Below are 20,460 nucleotides of genomic sequence, written 5' to 3'. Positions count from 1 at the left end.
AATAGTACTTATTTTACTGAAGGACTAAACAGTTAGATGGAGGTGTATGTTTTAAGGGTGGCCACGGTTCCGGAACCGGCGGTTCCGGTTCCAGAAAAACTGGAACCGGAATCGAACCGAAAAGGTCCGGTTCCGGTGACAAACCGACGGTTCCGATCGATTTTCCGGCGAATCGCATAATTTTAAATTTTAAATTTTGAAGACCGGTTTTAAAAAAAAAATTATTTGAACATAAAAAATTAAAAAATACACCTAAAAAATTAAAAAATACTTCAATTAAATTTATTTTTTTAAAGACTTGAACATAATTATTTTTTTTTTAAAAAATTTTCAACTGAATTTATTTTTTGTTTAAAAAAGTTTGAACAAAATTAAAAAAAAAAAAAAAACTGGTCTGACAATTTATAACGGCTAGAACCGCCGGTTCGAACCGGCAGTTCTAACTGGCCGGGGAACCGGCGGTTCCAGTCCGGTTCCGATCGATTCTCTGGAACCGCCGGTTCCGGTTCCAGAAAATTTGGAACCGGAACCGAACCGAAAATCTCTAGTTCCGGTTCCGGTTTGGCCCAGTTCCGGTTCTCACCGGTTCCGATTACAGTTCTGGACCAGTTCGAACCGACGGTTCCGATTTTCGGAACCGTAATATGGTCACCCCTAGTATGTTAGGATGTTAAAATAATTTTATCAAACAGTTAGGACAAATTAATTAATTTTATCAATCTTAGGGCTTAAAAGTAATTTTCTCTCTCTCCTTTTGTATTTTTTTTCCTTTTTTGTCAGGGTTAGGAGGGAAACGGAGTCATCTGTTCTCTCAAAAAACACCAAAAATAAGAACCATTAAAAGTATCGGAATTAGAGAGTCAAATAATCAATGGAAAGAACGACGGAAATCACTTATCCAATCACTGAAACTGAGAGCTCAAACGACAACCACAAGCGCGATGGCGATTTCCAGGAACACAATTCGGGGGTAGCGAAGAAGCAGAGAGCAGAAACAACATTAAAATCGTCTTCTACAACAGACAATACAGTGGATAAGATGGTAAGGAGAGATTCAGATTTGTGCAAAGTGAGTGAAGAAGAAAGCAAGCTAAATGGTTGTCTAGAAGAAGGTAAGCAGAATATGTTGGAGACGAAGGAGTTCAAGATCGATGCAGACGCGGCGGAAGATAAAGGTTCCAGGCACACTATGGAGGATGCTTGGGTTGTGCTCCCGGACGCAAGCTTGGACTCTCCAGGCACATTGAGGTTCTAATTTGTTTATTTATTAAGATTTTTTTTTCCAATTAACAAAGGAAACCAAAAACCTAATGTCGTTGTTGTTTTGCTGTTTATGAGACAGATGTGCTCATTTCGCAATTTATGATGGACATGGAGGGAGGTTAGCTGCTGAGTATGCTCAGAAGCATTTACACACAAATGTTCTTTCAGCTGGCTTACCACGTGAGTTGGTGTGTTTGCTTGGTCTAATTTCATATGTGATTTTTTCTGGACATGTGTTGGACTAAGTATTGTGTTCACTGGTGCAAGTTCTTGTGGAATTGGTATTGGATTCTCATAGCTTATACATTGACTCATTTTAGAGGAGCCAAACGAAAATAATGATTAGATTAGTATGTCACATGGTAATTGCTGTCCAGTGAGCATTTTCTTTTAGGAAAGGCAAAAAGTACTGTAGTTTTCATACCCTAAAGACTAAAATACAATGCAGAAGTCCAGGCAAATTGCATATTCTGTTTGCGTAGAAGAAGCTTTTATAAATTATTTTTTTCTTGTGTTCCTATTTTGATTTTATTGTGCCTGTTTTCTATTTGTCTTGTAATGTTTTGTCCCTTCTAAAAAACTTGAGTGTATGTGATGCTTGTCTTAGTTTCTGATACATAAAGTATTTATGGATGAAGTGTTGAGCATATCTCTTGTGTTGGCACTTTAAGTTGGTTTCTTAGGCAATACTTTAGGGAATAACTGAGATTCTATATCCGCCAACATATTCTAAATAATTTTTATCATTCTCAATTCTTGCTCTCTGCAGTTCTACTAACTTTGGAGGCACGTTTTTTTGGTATGGACTCTTATTGGTAATGTCAATCTAGTTCAGGACAGTTGATACCATGATTATGATCACTTATTATGTCTGCAGTTGTTTCATTCCTCTTCTAATCTCATTGATCTCCTGCTTTCCACTTTTACTCAATATGAAAATTGTATGTTGGTTTCTTTTTTTTTTTAGGCTTCTTCTGTTACATAGGAACTTGATTAATCTATGACATACAGTAACTCATGTTTCTCCGAATAGCCATTTAATTTATAATTATGTTGCAGATACATATGATACATGCTTTGCAAGAAATATGTGTAGACAGCCCTACATAGTAAGAAACATATTTGTGTCAATCTGGCCATAATCTTCACACTGGTTTTTAAATTAACTCCTATTCTGATTATTGTATTTAGTGGTACAAGGTATGCTTATTTGCCATTGCAAAGGCGTATGCACTTGGAAAACTCATTAGCTATTGATGTGGAGACTGTATTTGTTTTGTCAGACAGTTCTCCATCAATTCAATCTGGAAAATGCCTTCATAACTTGTTGCTTAGATGAAGAAGTATTCCTATCTTTACCACCTGGCCATCCATGAACGGGAGGACCAAAAAAAAAAAAAAAGTATCTTATGGCTTGAAATGTGTTGGCAGAAATTGGTTCAGCTCATCTAATGTTTTCTTCTTTGATTGTTTCATTCCAACCTCAAACTAATTATTACCTTTTCTCGTTGTTTCATGCCTTCTCTTATCTTTATTTGGTTCGTGTTGATCATGTTTATCTTGCATTGATGTGCAATTCATTGATCACTTGATGCAATTTCCATTTGGCACATTGCATGGAAATCTAACACAGTCACTCAGAGGGAATGCAGCTGTTCTCTTCTTCTTGTCTATGTTCTTATGAATGTTTACTATTCATACTTATGGGCCTTGCTTGTATAAATGAATCTAAAGTGTAGAATTTATTTATAAATGAATTTCCCTATTTTTTTATGATAAATTTATAATTGGAATCCAATTGAATTCCATAAATATTATTTTTGTAATGAATCTAGCATTCAAATAAATATATGATAATTCTCTAAAACACCCATAAAGTATAATATGTAGATTACGACACCAATTGGCAGTTTGGCAACCATTATGTATATTATGACCATATTTAAAAACATGTGTGATGTTTCCTTGCTCCTGAAGCTTTCTTTTCTTTTTCTTTTTTTCTTTTTTTTTTTTTTGGCTAATAGCCTTCTGAAGTGTACTTGGAATGCTTTCCCACCCTTCTGATATGCTGGAGTTTCTCATTTAATTTACAAATTTGCTACTAATCTCTTAGCATCAAACTCATCCTGTATGGAAGTTTTCACAATATTGAAATTTCTGGTTGGAAATTCTAATATTTTTGTGCTTGCATCTGTTGGCATATTATGTATAAATTCTCTTTTGTGGAGTTTTTTTTACCCCACCAGTGGATTTTTAGGGATTTTATGTGCTCCTGATCTTGCTGTTTATTCCTTATGATTTTGATCCTTATTTAAGAGGTTGTGCGGCATAAAGATGCACTAGTTTATTAACATTTTCTACCTTATTAACTTCATATGCAAGCCTGATTACTGTAGAAAGATTATTCTGTCACCTATAAATTTCTAATTGTCTTCTCAGTTAGTGTGTTTGATCTATTATAGTTTTTTCAGCTTTTTAAATCGTTTTTACTGGTATATCTACTTTTGTTATAATTTTCCCTTCAGATTGATTGCTTAACAAGCACTAGATGTTGAATTATTTCTCTTGGTAATTTAGTCCCATGTGGAATCTTGGCTTGTTTTTTTTATGACAAAACATGTTTGTATTTCTTGTTGATTTACTCTTGTTCTTTAGCATCTAAGGCAATTACTCATAATTTGCTGTGTTGCAGAAGGATGTGAAAGCTGCCAAAAAAGCCATACTTGATGGTACAATATCATCTTATATGTTTCTTGTTTGTTCTTTTATTCATTGTTGTAAGTTCTAAAGTATATATATAACTTTTTGTATTTTAGGCTTTCGAAGAACTGATGAATCCCTACTCAATAAAAGTGCTGCAGGTAAATGGTAGAATAAAATATCCAATATATGGAATGTTCTTTTTCTGTACTCTTTTGTATAATCTGCTTTCCACAGTTATTTTGGGAACTTTAAAACTAGCATTGAGTATGAATGCAATGTGTTCAAAGCTTCAATGCATCATATTCTTAATTATACATAAGGGTATTCAATTGCAATTGGAATAATTAAAGGTTGTCTTGGGAATTATATTTATAAATTGCTATAGGTTTTTAGTCTTGAGTGGTGTTGCTATATCCTGAATTCATGAAGTTTGGCATATCTCAAAAGTTTTTGACTTTAGTATTCTATTTTTTAATCTCTCTCTCTCTCTCTCTCTCTTGGTTTTTGGGAGTGGGATTCTGGTCTCTAGTAAGCTTGATTGACAATTCTTGTTTCTAGGTTCTCCTCCTTTACGTTTCCCTTTTGTGTCAATTATAAATTTTGGAGAGTCACAAAAATACTGAAAAGAATTTCAAGTGTCAACTGAGGACTCATGTCATTTGGTTTTGTGCATTCTTATTAGGGGGATGGCAGGATGGTGCTACAGCTGTATGTGTCTGGGTATTGGGACAAACAGTAAGTTTAGTACTCTTCTAAGATTTAAATATATTTCTTTTATCTGAAGCCATACCTCTAGTTAAAGGAGCCTGGAGAAAGTAATTATTATTTTCTTATTAAATTACAATAGAGAATGAATGTAAGCAATAGTGTTTATTTGATGGAGAGATGTTTAATCATTGGTTTTGCGATTCCATCCATTACAACCGTTGTAAAATTCTCACCAGAAGCTTTTATATTTTAGGGGTTGGGCTGGATTTAAATATATTTCTTCTATCTGAAGCCATACCTCTAGTTAAAGGAGCCTGGAGAAAGTAATTATTATTTTCTTATTAAATTACAATAGAGAATGAATGTAAGCAATAGTGTTTATTTGATGGAGAGATGTTTAATCATTGGTTTTGCGATTCCATCCATTACAACTGTTGTAAAATTCTCACCAGAAGCTTTTATATTTTAGGGGTTGGGCTGGATTGCATTCAAGTCCTTATGGGTAATGATTGTGAGCGGGACTAATATAGATGATGACACAATTTGTTTGCATAATAGAAAAATAACTTAGCAAGTTGTTACTCTTAATTTTATCAACTATCATCATTCGAAGGTTTTTCCAATATCAAAGTCAAATCAATCTTCCTCTCTTGTAGCTTCAAACTGATGTAGGATAACTTGGGAAAACTTGAACTTTTAGGAGATTGGGGCTAGGTTTAGAGAAACAAAAAATTCAAGCTTGAAATCAATGTGGCAGATCTGAATTTATTTAGAAAATGAAGGAAAAATTAAGCAAGCAAAAATGAACTACTGGCATCACACTAATAGCATGTAGGAGTCGCTCCTATCAAGAAAGGAGCATACTTTCTGGGGTTAGAATTCATATTGCAAAATGACCCTAATCCTAAATTAAGTTAGATTGGACAAGAGAATATTAAAAAGTGAGTACAAAGAGACCAAATTGTCAACCTAAATAGGCTGGAACTTATGGTTACACAAATAGAAAAAGTAACCAGAATTAGTTTTTATTATTACTCAAAAATATGAAATCTGAAATTTGCCTCTGAGGAGAACATTAAAGTCCTATTTGTTAGCATCTAGTTCAACTAGAAAAAGGTTTTAAACATAAATACTGATAGAATAAGGACTACAAGATAAAATCCTACTAGAATAGTCCTAATAGTAAATCCTAATAGAAGTAGATGTTGACTATTCTAAATAAAGCCCGACTTAACTAAAACATAAAATAAACCTAATTAGGAAATTGCTACATTATTGCGAATGATAACTCGCTACAGTAATATGAACAGTAGTTTGAGAAAATTCTGAAATTCTTGACTGTTGATTGTGCATCAAGGAGAATACAATAATCATTTTAATATTTTTATAAAAAATTCAATTTGTTTTTGACTACTAATTAGTAGACTACTTTCAGGGTTTATTTTTTTTTGTTTTTTAATTTAAAATGTCCTATAATGATGAGTCGGATGTTATGACATGGTAACTTTTAATTAATTACAGTTCTATACATAAGTGCCACATACGCGTTGATGACATTGTTAAGGGTTCTGGACTGAAATTGCTAACAGCAAAAGACACACAGGGTACTGCAGTATCACAAACCTTTAAGTGTTACAATGCTAAATCGTATCTCACTTTTTTGTACTTTCTCCTATGTTTAAAGTACTCTGAGGGCTACTAAAAATTATGAAAATAGGTATATTGTATTAATAGAGTATGAGCATAAGTGGAATGGTTCTTAAATCAGAGATATTATCGTATGTCCCATCTTTCACTTGCTTTATTGTGTTCTTGTGTAGAAAATTCTTTCTCGAGTTTTGGCAGGTTGTAGATATAATAAAGTATGACTAAAACTGGTGAGTACTTGATCAAACAAGCAAATATGTTAGAATTTAAAAAGAAAAATAACAACTAATTGCTAACCTTTTTACTGTAGTTCTTTTTTTAGGTTAGTAAAAGATTGTTGGTTTGCCCTGGAAAAGGCCCAATGCATAAATTTGACTCCAAACCTTCACCGATTATCCTTGTGGTTTCCTAAACTTTATGGAGGTTCAATTATGGTCCCGCACTTTCACATTTCAATAATAATTATGCTCATTGCCAAAATAAAATATCTTTGCAAGAGTTCAATCATGACCCTACACATTCACATTTCGTTTTTGTGAGGGGCATAGTCATTATTGAAATGTGAAAGTATAAGGTCGTGATGTATTCCCGGCAAAGTTCAGGGAGCTACAAGGATAATCGCAGAGAGTACAATGCCAAATTTATGCATTAGGTGCCCTAGAAAATGATTCTTAAGATGGATGAAGTAATAGTAATTATTTTAGAGAATAAGAAGTACAAAAGGTTGAGTAGCAACTATGACCTTGGAGCTTGTGTTGCAATTTCTTTTTCTTGATTGAATTACATCATATGGAACTAATTCTACTTTAGGAAGGATTATACCAAATTCAGAGATAGGAAGTGCTACTAATGTTGTGAGAAGGGCCATATTTGATTTCTGTTAGGAAGATGAAAAAAGATCTACTAGACTTTAAAGAAGTCATTATAAGATTAAGACTGTTGCCACATTTGTCCAAGATAAAGAATATGAAACTGGTGATGTCTCATGGCATATGAAAATAAGGATTCATCGAATAATAACAAAGATGGTTTGATACTTGTAACGAAAAAATAAATATATCAGTAAAAAATACTAATTGAAAGTTGAAGGAAATGGTAACATTGGATATGTTTTACAGTAGCATGAAGACTCCTAATAGTACAAAGTGCTTACTGAAACTTCAAAGGAACTTATGATTTAGGCATTTGGATTAGTTAAGTTATGAGGACTATGGAAATGATGGATTAATGAGAAGAGTTTTGTTGACAATGAAAGGAAACAAAGTTTGGAAATTTGTGTAAACTGAGACTAAAGATGCTGTTTGAAACTAGTCTTCAAATGAAAAAGGTAGATTTGCAAACAATGGACTATTTTCTGTGATGGAGATGGAGAGTTGTTGTGAGTCTAGCCTAGCCCATAATGTCCTACATACCACTAGTATAAGAACCCTTTGTTTTCTTGATAATAGGAGTTGTTTGCTTTGTAGAATTGGCAGCATTATGCTATATATATGTTTGGCTAGGACATGTGGTTTTGTCATGAAAAAGAAGTATTGGAATTTTGAGAAAGGAAGAATGTCGTTGGATTTATTGATTTTTGGTTGGTGAATAATCTCTATTTGAGAAGATTATAATCTTGTTTGGATTTTGTTGAGGAGGCAAGCTGTTCCAGATGGTGGAATGAGGAGGTACAAAAGTCATCAAAGCAAAATGTGAGTGGTATAAAAAGGTTATCAAAAGCATCTAGTGAGAAGGTTTTTGAAGAATATAAGAGAGCAAAGAAAAAAAGTTAAAACAAACGGTTAACAAAGTTAGAGGTAAAGTATCTGTAGGTTTGTACCAAAAGTTGGGAACAAAAGAGGGGGAGAAGGATATGTACAAGCTCGCAAGGCCCAAAGATAATAAGGATAAGGGCTTGAGCCAAATTAAGTGAGCTAAAGATAATTCCCATTTGGTGTCAACAGGAGATAAAGAGATTAAGGAGAGATATATGTGCTATTTCGATTAGTTATTCAACAAAAGCAACAAGGACTTGACGGACCTTCATGCCTTAGTGATGGATAGAAACCTTAGCTATACTTGTGGAATTAAGCATAATAAGATCAAGGTGGCTTTGAAGCATATGATGGTTAGAAAAGCATGTGGTCCAAATGGTATCTCTATAGAGGCCTGGAAGAGTCTTGGGGAACTAGGAGTTTCTTAGTTAACCAAGTTATTCAATGCTATCCTAGAGGTAGAAAGATGCCTAATGAGTGAAGAAAGAGCACTTTGATACTGATATATAAAGAAAGAAGACATTCAAAGCTGTACAACCTATTGTGATATTTTGAGTCGCATAATGAAGCTTTGGGAAAGAGTAATAGAAAATAAACTCGGGGACATTTCAAAGGTGTCAGAGAACCAATTTGGACCTATGCCTGATAGATCTACAACAAAGTATATTTCCTTCTAAGAAGATTGATGAAAATTTATCAAGAAAAGAAGAACGACCTATACATGATTGTTCATTGACATAGAGAAAGCTTATGGTGGAGTGTTGAGGGAAGTACTTTGGTGGATATTAGAGAAGAAAGGAGTTCATATCAAGTACATAAAGACCATTAAAGATATGTATGAAAATGCAATAACTAGTGTGAGAAAAACTAAAGGGGATATAGAAGAGTTCCCCATGACAGTTGGGCTATATTAAGGATCTATTTTGAATCCATACTTATTTACCCCAATAATGGATGAGCTTACTAGCAAAATACAAGAGGATGTTCCTTGGTGATGTTATTCCCAGATGATATTGTCCTAATCAATAAAACTAGTGGCAGATTAAACCAAAAGCTAGAACTCTTAAGGATAAGGGTTTCAGGCTAAGCAGAAGTAAGACGAAATACATGCACTGTGAGTTTGATTTAAGGAAAAATCAGGAAAGTAAGGTTAGATTAGATGGTATGTTTATCACTCTTCCCACTTGAAAGAAGATGTCATACTCTTTCCCAAACACCAGTTGGGGAGAACTAGTTGTGCCCAAGAGCAATCAATTAGATATCAGGCTAAGAAGGGGGATCTGATAGATGAAGACGTTTCTCATAGAATTCAAGTAAGATGGATGAAATGGAGGAGTGCTGCAACCAACTAGTGTACTATGTGATAGGAAAATATCAAGTAAAAGGTAAGTTTTATAGAACGATGGTGAGACCGGCAATGCTATTTGGGAGTGAATGTTTGGCATCGACTGTGCAACATTTCACAAGATGAATGTTGCAGAGATGCATATGCTGAGATGGATGTTTGGTCACACTAGTTGGACAAGATTAGGAATGATTACATTAGATAAAAGGTGCAAGCAGCAGAAGTTGGAGATAAAATGAGAGAAAGGCGCTGGAGATGGTACGGTGATGTATTATGTAGACCACCACATGCTCTGGTTCGTAAATGTGATACTTTGGTGGTGAAGGGTGCTAAAAAGGGAAGAGGTCAACCTAGAACTATTTCTAGAGAAGTTGTCATGAAGGATCTATGGTCTTTGGATATTAGTGAAGATATAGCTATGGGCAAAACAGAATGGAGGCAAAAGATTAATGTAGCGAACTCTAGTTAATTGTTGTTGCCTATTTTATGCTTGGTTTTATTTACTAATATATCAAATGATTTTAAATTTCCTTTCAATATTTTTTGTACAAGAAGTATTTTGAAATTTTTTGACCTATACTTTGCTTTGCGTTGATATTAATTTGATGAGAGCGGATATTGGAAACAAAAGATTTATATAGCCGACCCCAACTAGTTTGGGACTAAGGCTTAGTTGTTGCCGTTGTTGCTGTTGTTATTTTATTTTGCAAGTTGTCTCATTGTGCATCTATGAGAACGAGTTCAGTTTTGACAATGGAAGTATGCTCTCATTGAAGTGCATGCTAAGACAGTAGATCACAACGTCCTAGCTGTTATTTCCTTGTCTCTTTCTTCTTCCCATCTCTCCTCTCTTTGAAACTATTAAACTAAGTCTTTCTTTTAGAAAGAAATGTTCTTTTTTCTGTTTTATCAGGAATAAATGTGCTTTATTTATGTGAGGAAGTGATTTCTTCAGTCTTGCATAGTGTAGAAATTAAAGGAAAGAATATGTTTTATTTCTTTCAATTGTGTTATATTTTTCAACCTCTACTCCACTATATATATACAAAAAATTGTTCCAATATAGGAAGTAATCTAAATAAGAATAAACCTAAGCTAGGAAACACAGTCTTTACACTAATTGGGAATAAACCTAAACTAGGAAACACAATATTTACTTTAATCTTACTTTAATCACAAAGATTTCAACACTTCCCCTCAAGTTAGTACATAGATATTACTCATGCCCAACTTGCAAACTAAAGGATGAAACAACTTGCTATGCAAATCCTTAGTGAAAACATCAGCTAGTTGCTCTTTTGAAGCTATATAGGAGGCACTTATAAAACCTTCAACTATCTTCTCTTTTATAAAGTGACGATCAATCTCTATGTGCTTAGTTCGATCATGCTGGACTGGATTGTTCATAATAATGACGGTTGCTTTACTATCACAAAATAAGGATATATTTGTTGCTTCAACCAACTTTAACTCTTCCATTAATCTGCGCAACCATAGAAGTTCACAGATTCCCTGTGCCATAGCTCTATATTCAACTTCTACACTGGACCTTGCAATGACAGCCTGCTTCTTGCTTCTCTATGTGATCAGGTTTCCTCTAACAAAAAACACAATAACTGAGGTTGATCTCCTGTCATCAAGGAAACCAGCCCAATCCGCATCTGTATAGCCTGTTATTTTTAAATGGCCATGTTTAGAAAATAAAATTCCTCTACCTGGAGCTGATTTTAAATATCTTAGAATCCGATGCACTGCTTTTAAGTGAGACTCCCGAGGGTCATGCATGTACTGACTCACTAAACTTACAGCATAAGCAATATCTGGTCTAATATGGGCATGGTCAATGAATCTCTCGACCAATCTCTGATACCTGCGAACATCAACTAAACTTTCTACTCTAGCTTGAAGCTTATGATTGGCTTCAATAGGTGATTCTGCAGGTTTGCATCCCAACATACCAATTTCTGTAAGGAGATCAAGGATGTACTTTTTCTGAGAAATAAAAATCCCTTTTTCTAACCTTGCAACTTTTATCCCAAGGAAATATCTCAACTTTCCCAAATCCTTAATCTCAAACTCCCTAGCTAACAAATTTCTCAAGTGAGTCATTTCTTCTTCATTATTTCCAGTCATCACTATATTATCAACATAAACAATAAGCAATGTGATCTTACCTTCATGATGTTTAATGAACAAAGTATGATCAGTATCGCTCTGAATATACCTAAAAGAAAGCATCGCTTTACTAAACCTTTCGAACCATGCTCTTGGTGATTGTTTCAGCCCATATAATGACTTCTTCAGCTTGCAAACTTTTCCTCTGGTTTTGTCATCATCAAATCCAAGAGGAATCTCTATATACACCTCTTCTTTCAAATCACCATGTAGAAAAGTATTTTTAACATCAAATTGATGTAACTTCCTGTCAAGATTGACTGCACAAGACAACAAAATTCTAATTGTGTTCATCTTGGCTACAAGGGCAAATGTTTCCTGATAATCAACTCCATAAGTCTGACTGAATCCTCTGGCTACCAATCTAGCCTTGTACCTCTCAATTGAACCATCTGTCCTATGTTTAACTGTGAACACCCATTTACATCCAACTGGCTTCTTTCCTGGTGGAGGAGTTACAAGATATGTTTAACTGTGAACACCCATTTACATCCAACTGGCTTCTTTCCTGGTGGAGGAGTTACAAGATCCCATGTCTCATTTTTTGCCAACGCTCTGATCTTCTCAACCATTGCAGCCTTCCATTTTGAGTCCTGTAATGCCTCTTGCCAATCCTGCGGTATAGAAATAGAAGAAACAGACAAAACAAAGGCTCTATAGGAAGGGGACAGAGCATTGTAGGAGATAAAATGGGAGATGGGATGTTTAGTGCATGTTCTAACTTCTTTTCTAAGAGCAATAGGAATATCAAGGTTATTGTCAGAAGGACTGGAATTAAGATTAGGATCAGAATCAATAGGAATTAAAGAAGACTCACCAAGTTCTTGTTCTTTTGTATCTTTAGGGACTGAAATTGGAGAGGACGGTTGATCAGAGGTCTCATGCTCCATTGTTGTATCTGTATTAGTCCGCCGTGTGTAGGTTTTCAAATCAGGTCTATCCAATCTTCCTAGAGATTTGGGTGGTTGCTCTCTCTTACTATCTATGTGTACAGGAATCTCCCCCTAGAAAGAAATGTCATCCATCACCTCTTCCATCTGATATTTTTCCCCTTGAAGAGGTGACTGGGAAGGAAAATAAGATTTGAACTCCCGAAAGGTAACATCCATACTCACAAAGTATTTCCTAGAAGAAGGATGATAACACTCGTATCCTTTTTGAGTAGTAGAGTAACCAACAAACACACACTTTAGGGCTCTAGGATCTAATTTGCTTAGACCATTCTGATGAACAAAGCAAACACAACCAAAGACTTTAGGGGGTATAATATAAGAGTTTTTTCCTTGAAGAACCTTCAATGGAGTTTTAAAATCTAAAGTACGAAGAGGCATACGATTGATAAGGTAAGCAGTAGTCAAAATAGCATCCCCCAATATGGTTTGGGAAAATTCATAGTGAACATAAGGGACCTAGCTACTTCCAGTAAATGTCTATTTTTCCTTTTCGCTACTCCATTTTGAGCACTAGTATTGACACAACTAGTCTGATGTATAATACCATTAGAATCTAAATAGGTATGAAAAATTGCATTCATGTATTCATTACCATTATCAGTTCTTAGGATTTTAACATGCGCATCAAATTGAGTACAAATCATTTTATGGAAGTTCTGAACACACGAAAAAGCTTCATTTTTTGTTTTCATCAAATAAACTCAAGTCAATCTAGTGCAACAATCAATAAAGGTCACAAACCATCTATAACCAGAAAGAGAGACAGTTTTAGTAGGACCCCAAACATCTGAATGAATAGTAGCAAAAGGAATTAAATTCTTATTATTAATTGGAGAATAAGAATGCCTGGTGTGTTTGGCAAGTTCACAAGCATCACATACTAATGAATTAAAATCACATTTAGCAAACAAAGTGGGAAATAAACGTCCTAAAACAGAAAAAGAGGGATGTCCTAATCTCCTATGCCATTGAATAACTTCATGGGAAGGATTTCTAGAAGTTCCTAACAAAGCTTGACTGGTACCCAAATTTAAAAAACGACAAACGTCATCCAACAGATATAGTCCATCGAGCAAGCTACCACTGCGAATCATTCTCCCTGTATTCAGTTCCTGAAATATACAATGAGTAGGGTAAAAAGTTACTTTGCAATTAAGTGCTTTTGTGATTAAGCTAATAGATAACAGATTAATAGGAAATCTAGGAACATGAAGAACAGGGGAGAGTTTAATATTGGAAGTACAGTCAATAGAACCCGTGCCAGCAATTGGTACTAAGGAGCCATCCGCAATGCGAATTTTGTCTGTGCCTTGATACTTAGAATATGTGAGGAAATGTTTTATAGAGCCCGTTGTATGTTTATTTGCTCCTGAATCTATAACCCAAGAGGGTTTTGCAATTTTTGCAAGAAAGGTAAGGAAAGCATTACCTGAATTAACAAAATTAGAGGCTGCAATCTGAGTTGAGGATGAATCAAGCTGTGACAACAATCGTTTCAGGGATTGAATCTCCTTATTAGAAAAGCTTCTAGCAGTAGATGGTTCCTCAGATAAAGCTTCACTATCAAATATGTGTGCCTGTGGTCTAGAAGAACTGACCCGCTTTCCTCCACGCCCTTTAGTTGGGCGTCCATGTAATTTCCAGCAGAACTCCTTAGTATGCCTGTTCTTACCGCAATAGTCACAAAATAATTTATCTCTATCTGAAGAACTGCTCTTTGCAGCATGGATATGTTCTCTTGCAGAATTAGCAATCAACCTTGCCTTGTCAATGGTAGATCGGTGAACCATAATGTTCCTCCTAGTCTCCTCTTGCTGTACAAATGAGTATGCTTGTGGTAAGAATGGAAAAGGATCTCGTCCAAGAACTTGGACTCGAATCTGATCATACTCGTTATTTAGGCCAGCCAGAAAATCATATACACGTTCTACTTCAATTAACTTCTGAACTTGAGTCGCATCATCAGTACATCTTACTTGAAAGTCTTGATAATAATCCAATTCCTGCCATAACCCACTAAGTTCGGCAAAATACTGAGCGATAGTCAGATCTCCCTGCTCGGTTTCATGAACTTTCTGTTTGCAATTCATACCTCTGAGCATAGTTTCCAGTTTGTGAATACGTCTGTGAAGCAACAACCCATATCTTCTTAGCTGGATCAAGAAGCAAATATCCTTGGGAAATAGTTGGCTGCATGGAATTTATTAACTAAGACATAATAAGAGAATTCTCGGATTTCCACTTATTAAAGGCCAGATTTGTTGAAACTGGTTTCGTTGCTCCACCATCAAGGTATCCCTGCAAACCTCTAGCTTCAATGAATAATAAACAAGACCGAGACCGAGCCAGGTAGTTTGTTCCATCTAACTCCACTGGGCTAAGCCGAAGTGAGGGGTTCTCTGAGTGAAAAACCATATCTACTTCTTTCCGTCAACCATATCTTAAAAAAAAAAAAAAATTTAAACGGCAGCAGTGGTAAAAAAGGCAGCAGCAGTGGTGGAAAAGGGAAAAATTCCAAAAAAGGCAAAACCGGTTCTGAAGAACCAGTAGGTTTGAGTCGCCACACCAAGTCGAGGTCGCCGGAACAAGAATCGTGGATGGAGCTCGTCAGAAACAGCAGCATGCGCCGGCGTGTGAAGAACAGTTAGAATCTTCTAGAGGCGCGTGTGCACACGCGTGTGGTTGGACGGCGACGCGGTTTGGACGGAGTGCCGATCGGTGGTCGTTCTTCCTTTTGAGATGGGCGGTGACGACTAACTCCCACTTCCGGCGGTGTTGTGTGTATCTCAGACCACTTTGCAAGCTGAAACCGTTGCCAAAAAATTCACGGCAATGGCTGATACCATATAGAAATTAAAGGAAAGAATATGTTTTATTTCTTTCAATTGTGTTATATTTTTCAACCTCTACTCCACTATATATATACAAAAAAATGTTCCAATATAGGAAGTAATCTAAAGAGAAATAAACCTAAACTAGGAAACACAATCTTTATACTAATTAGGAATAAACCTAAACTAAGGAACATAATATTTACTTTAATTACAAAGATTGCAACACATAGTTTTCCAAATTTCTACGTTTCTAATGTCATTTAATTTGTTGCTTGTGGGGCTGGGAGGGACAATCACTGAGCCCAAGGCTGAACTATGTACTTTGGCCCCAACTTTCTGATAGTTAGCAATCAGCTTTGTATCTATAGATATTTATACGCGTTTCGCACAGCTAACACCTGCTTCTGCAGCTAAAGAAAAGGTTAATTTTTACCCTTTCCTTTGATATACCATGTCACGTTTCATTCTTAACTTTTTGTATTTCCCTCTCTCCTCTTTTAGTTTAACTCTAGTTTCACTATTACTGAACCTCAAATTTCATGGTGATAGACTTTTTCATTTATGCTTCTGGTCCCATTTTTCTTTCATTTCATTTTGTTCTCTCCCTCCTCCTTAAGATAATATGGCATTATTGGCCTGATATGTTAAATGCATTTTTACATGAGCATATGCATATTATAATTGTTATGTTATAATTAAGCTAACAAAACTGAATGTGAAGTAGTATTGCTACCTCGATACAATAGCTGAACTCATAATTTTCATAATTTTCCTCAGGGATTTTTTTTTGAAAGATTTTCCTCAGGGATTATTGATTATATTATATTTGATATTTTGCCAAACATGTTATAGGTTTTTATTGCCAACATTGGGGATGCTAAAGCAGTTTTAGCCAGATCATCTGAAGCTGGTGGATCACAAAATGACCCAGATTGCAGAAGTACACTAAAGGCCATTGTTTTGACAAGGGAACATAAAGCCATATATCCACAAGAACGTGCACGAATACAGAAGGTACAAACTGCAAATGTTCAATTTGAAATTATTTTCCACTTCATATGGTTCTCCCTCTCTTCTTGAAATGCATCATAATGATTAGGTGAAGTTAGGGGAATTAAAGTTGAAAGATGAATAGAGAAACGCATTGCCTGGTGGAACAGTATAAGACATTAAGTTACAACTTGCAACAACAAATTTCGAGTTTGAGTCTATAGCAAAAGTTCAAGGATTGGAGCACTGATTCGATTCATTGAATTTGTTGCAATCATGTCATGACACTGAAATATAATATAGTCAAAGTTTGACAAATGGATGCTGGTTGCCACTGAGTTTGTTATGCCTTCTGCTTGCTTGACCAAATTTAAATAGTATTGGGTGTGGGTCAGCTTGGTTGGTTTCAGTTTCAGTCTACAAATTCTACTGAAATATTGTTGTCTTTTGATTTAGTTTAACTTTTCCTGTGTCCATATATGCTTGAAAATCTTTTCATCAAGTCTAAGAATGCTATCCTGAATCTTTTATATTTCAACCCATTTTGTTTGTCTGTTTTTAACTGTTATATCTCTCTCTTGTGGTCTGAAATTATGACTTATTGCTTTGGACATTTAATATCACTGTAAAGTTTATTATCACAAAGATCTTGCATAGAGCTTGAAGAGAGATGTTAATTCAAACTGATTTAACAATGTACAAAAGAAAGAAAAAGAAGAAAAGAAAGAGTAATCCATGATGGATAATGAACGCAAATGACAGAATTAGCAACCAGCCTAATATAAAGCGTTTGGCAGCAGTGGTGGGGGAGGGAGAGTGTATTGGCTGGTGGGAAGAACTATAAGAAAAGGGAAAAAAATGGTGATTTGGTCAGTTCTTGAACTTTGAATAAATGTCTAATTTAGTTCTTCAACTTTAATTATCACCGAATCATTTAAGCTCTACAATTCTAATGTAAAATATTCGAGTCAAGGTTAATCATCTTTAGATGATGAAACTGAGTTTACAAATAATGAAGTGTTCTTTCCTTCAAAGATCCTATGAGATGTTATGCTGAATTGGATGTAAGATTTGTTCAACATGTATCCAATACACAGTGGGCACAAAGTATGCCTAATAAAACATACATCTTTTAAATACATATCATACAATTTTTTAGGTCTCATGTAAAAACCCATATACAAACAGAAAAAAAGTAACAAATTTTCCTTTGTTTTGTTCTATTTTTTGTAATACTTTACAGTATGTTATATAATTTACTCTACCTTTATTTTCTTTTTTGATTTTTCTTCTCATTAAGATAAGCACCTTAGATCAAGTTTGATTAAAACTACAATAAAGGTGGGAAAAGAAGTAAGAAACAGTTTTGATTTCAACAAATAGATTGATTTTTGTTTGATTAATTGAATTAATTTTTGTATTATTTTACCATTGCCATTATACTTTGTTATCCTACTCTTTAAATTATTATGATCTCTCATGCCTGTATTGTGCTTATATTCTATGTTCATCTGCATGTATCATTGGAGTAATACAAACTGATGATTATCGAACAAGCATTCTGTTATTCCCAGGCTGGCGGTATTGTAAGTTCAAATGGGCGATTACAAGGTCGTCTTGAAGTTTCAAGGGCTTTTGGGGATCGCCAGTTCAAGAAGGTTCAAAGTGCTTTCTTTGTGCATAATTGACACTGCAGTTTCATATTGGCAGAATAATTGAGGTTTCTAGGAGGGTGCCAAAAATTTATTGTTTTTCATGCCTGATATTTGCATTTGTTCATGGATTGTTAGACAAGAAGGAAACTGTCTAGAAGATGAATAACTGAAAATGAATGAGAAATCTAGTTCTATTGCTCGTGCCTTTTTTTTTTTTTTTGGGGGGGGGGGGGGGGGGGGGGGTGTGGAGGGAGAGAGAGAGAGGGAGGGGAGGTGGGGGGTTGTGGTGGTAAGGTGTGAATAGTTAAATAACTATTTAATCCCTTATGTTTGGTCCTAATTATAATTTCATTCCTCTTATTTGGTAAATATATTTATTAGTCCCTAAGATTTATTTCCATTAAACTATTGAGTTTTTTCATCCAAAAAGTACCATTTTAGTGGTTAATACCCTAGAATATTGACTATATGGTACTTCATAATTAATATAGCATATTGCTATATTGAAACTTGGATAAATGGGGTATAGAGTAATAAACTTCTGTTACAACTTGATGATGCACTAAGGAGTTGACTGGTCATAGATGGTTGCTTTTAATCAAATGGAAGATATGAACAAGATAAGAATAAATGAATTTTCTTTTGGTTCAAAGATTAGAGCGCACTGTGAATTTGATCAAGTATCTATCATCTCTTTGTTACATTTTTGTGGTCCATTTTTGCATGTTTTATCATAAGGCGAGAAACCCATAAGTATACCTGTAGTCAATAATGTGTTGCTATCTAAATGAGCATGTGAGTTTCAGGTGGGTGTGGTGGCCACTCCAGATATTCATTCTTTTGACCTGACAGACAGAGAACACTTCATCATTCTTGGTTGCGATGGTCTATGGGGGGTACGTATCTCATGTAATATCAAGTCTTTGTGTTCTTTGTAAACATGATAATTCTTTTCAGATTATTTCAGGTATTTGGGCCAAATGATGCTGTTGAATTTGTTCAGAGACTATTGAAAGTAAGATTACATTTCACTTAGAACACTACTTGATTGTATATAGCTTGCACTAGCCAATCGAGCTATTGCTTTCATTTACACAAATAATATTTTCCCCTTTAAGTTGCTCTTATTAAGGGCATGCAAGGGTTTTGATATACAGAAATTGCTAGATCACGCCAGTTTTTCTCTTCAATTTACAAATGACTTGCATAATATTCAAACTTCACAGCCCCAATTACGGGGAAAAAAGGACAAACATAACATCCATTAGCATAAAATTTGTTTGTCAACTGTCACCTGAGTTGAGGAAATTCTGGTCTACTTTTTCTCATGGTGTTAGTTGTAAAATGGAGATGGAAAATGTTTCTCAATGCTTTGCTTAATCTGGAACTAGATTAAGCTTATTCTTTTAGTAATAATTTAGTTGCAGTGTTGATCTTAAATGATTAAATACAAAGCTTGCATATGTTGGACAGGAGGGCTTAACTGCTACAGCTGTGAGCCGCCGTCTTATAAGGGAGGCTGTGATAGAGCGGCGCTGCAAAGACAACTGCACTGCTATAGTTATTGTTTTCAAGCACAGGTGATATGGATCAACCATCACTCAACCATGGAGCTCAAGGGAGCAAGGAGAACAACATAGGAGATCCATTAGTGTTTCCTAGTGGGCCAATTACAAGAAGTCAAGCAAAGAGATATGGGGCAGCCATATCCTTATATGTTCAAGCCCAAATTACACAAGAGCTTCATGATGTGGCATTTAACAAGTGTTATGTGGAACTTGAAGGCAAACCTAAGCTTCTTACAATGTTGGAGACATGTGCTGTTGGTGTAGCACACTCTAGCCATGCTAATATGTAAGGGATGTGGGCTTGGACGTGTTCTTATTTCTTGTTGCTTGTTTTGGTCTAATTACTATGTAAGGGATATGGGCTTATAGTGTTTGTTTTAAGTTGTTTTGGGCTAATTTTATATGCATGCAATCTGCCCAATATTAAGTTGTCTATTTTGGGTTGGAAATGATTCTATTTTGTGTGTAATAGTTAGACCCATGTGTTTTGGTCTTAGGGCAGCCTAGTTAAATACTCTTCTTTAAATTTAGGGTTGTTGAGGCATATAAATAGCCTCCTTAAGATGTAAAACGAGATTTTTGGCATAATTTGAATCAAAGGCAGAATTGTCCATGCTCTTGCATGTTCTTCTTAATTAGAGTGATTGTGAGAATTTGCTATCCTCTAATTGCATCAAAAATTAAGGTAAACTTATCAATTCATTTGTGGCGTTTATCTTGTTCTTTGCTCGATTATTGGTGTTACCGTTTCATTATAAACGTGGGGTGCCATAGAGCGTTTTAATCTCGATTATTGGTGTTTCCGTTTCATTATAAACGTGGGGTGCCATAGAGGCGAACTTACATCTCATTCCTTTGATTCGAT

General features: G+C 35.2%; 1 protein-coding gene across 5 annotated transcripts; it reads left to right on the top strand.

The window, feature by feature from the left end:
• Positions 1 to 777: 777 nt before the first annotated feature.
• On the top strand, positions 778 to 20,208 carry LOC105640709 (Protein phosphatase 2C family protein). 5 transcript variants are annotated; one of them, XM_037640773.2, is made up of 10 exons: positions 778 to 1,248; positions 1,343 to 1,451; positions 3,956 to 3,992; positions 4,080 to 4,124; positions 4,649 to 4,701; positions 16,235 to 16,396; positions 17,947 to 18,030; positions 18,834 to 18,923; positions 19,031 to 19,042; positions 19,501 to 20,208. In XM_037640773.2, exons 1-10 carry the CDS (start codon positions 872 to 874, stop codon positions 19,609 to 19,611), a joined length of 1,080 nt encoding a protein of 359 aa, XP_037496701.1. In that variant the 5' UTR covers positions 778 to 871; the 3' UTR covers positions 19,612 to 20,208. The 5 variants fall into 5 exon arrangements, with proteins under 5 accessions (XP_037496701.1, XP_037496703.1, XP_089576131.1 ...); XM_037640775.2 differs by having other exon boundaries at positions 18,985 to 19,042; XM_037640772.2 differs by having other exon boundaries at positions 780 to 1,248; positions 18,995 to 19,042.
• Positions 20,209 to 20,460: the final 252 nt, after the last annotated feature.

The sequence above is a fragment of the Jatropha curcas genome, chromosome 1 (assembly GCF_041381405.1).
Source record: "Jatropha curcas cultivar XTBG-Jc1 chromosome 1, XTBG_Jcur_1.0, whole genome shotgun sequence".
NCBI lineage: Eukaryota > Viridiplantae > Streptophyta > Magnoliopsida > Malpighiales > Euphorbiaceae > Jatropha > Jatropha curcas.
This window is presented reverse-complemented; position numbering and strand designations above follow the sequence as displayed.

Excerpts from the sequence above, each read along its gene's own strand:
- LOC105640709 (XM_037640772.2), top strand. The coding sequence starts at position 872 with ATGGAAAGAACGACGGAAATCACTTATCCAATCACTGAAACTGAGAGC. Across the intron at positions 1,249-1,342 it reads GACTCTCCAGGCACATTGAG|ATGTGCTCATTTCGCAATTT; the intron begins GTTCTAATTTGT and ends TTTATGAGACAG. Across the intron at positions 18,031-18,833 it reads GGGATCGCCAGTTCAAGAAG|GTGGGTGTGGTGGCCACTCC; the intron begins GTTCAAAGTGCT and ends TGTGAGTTTCAG.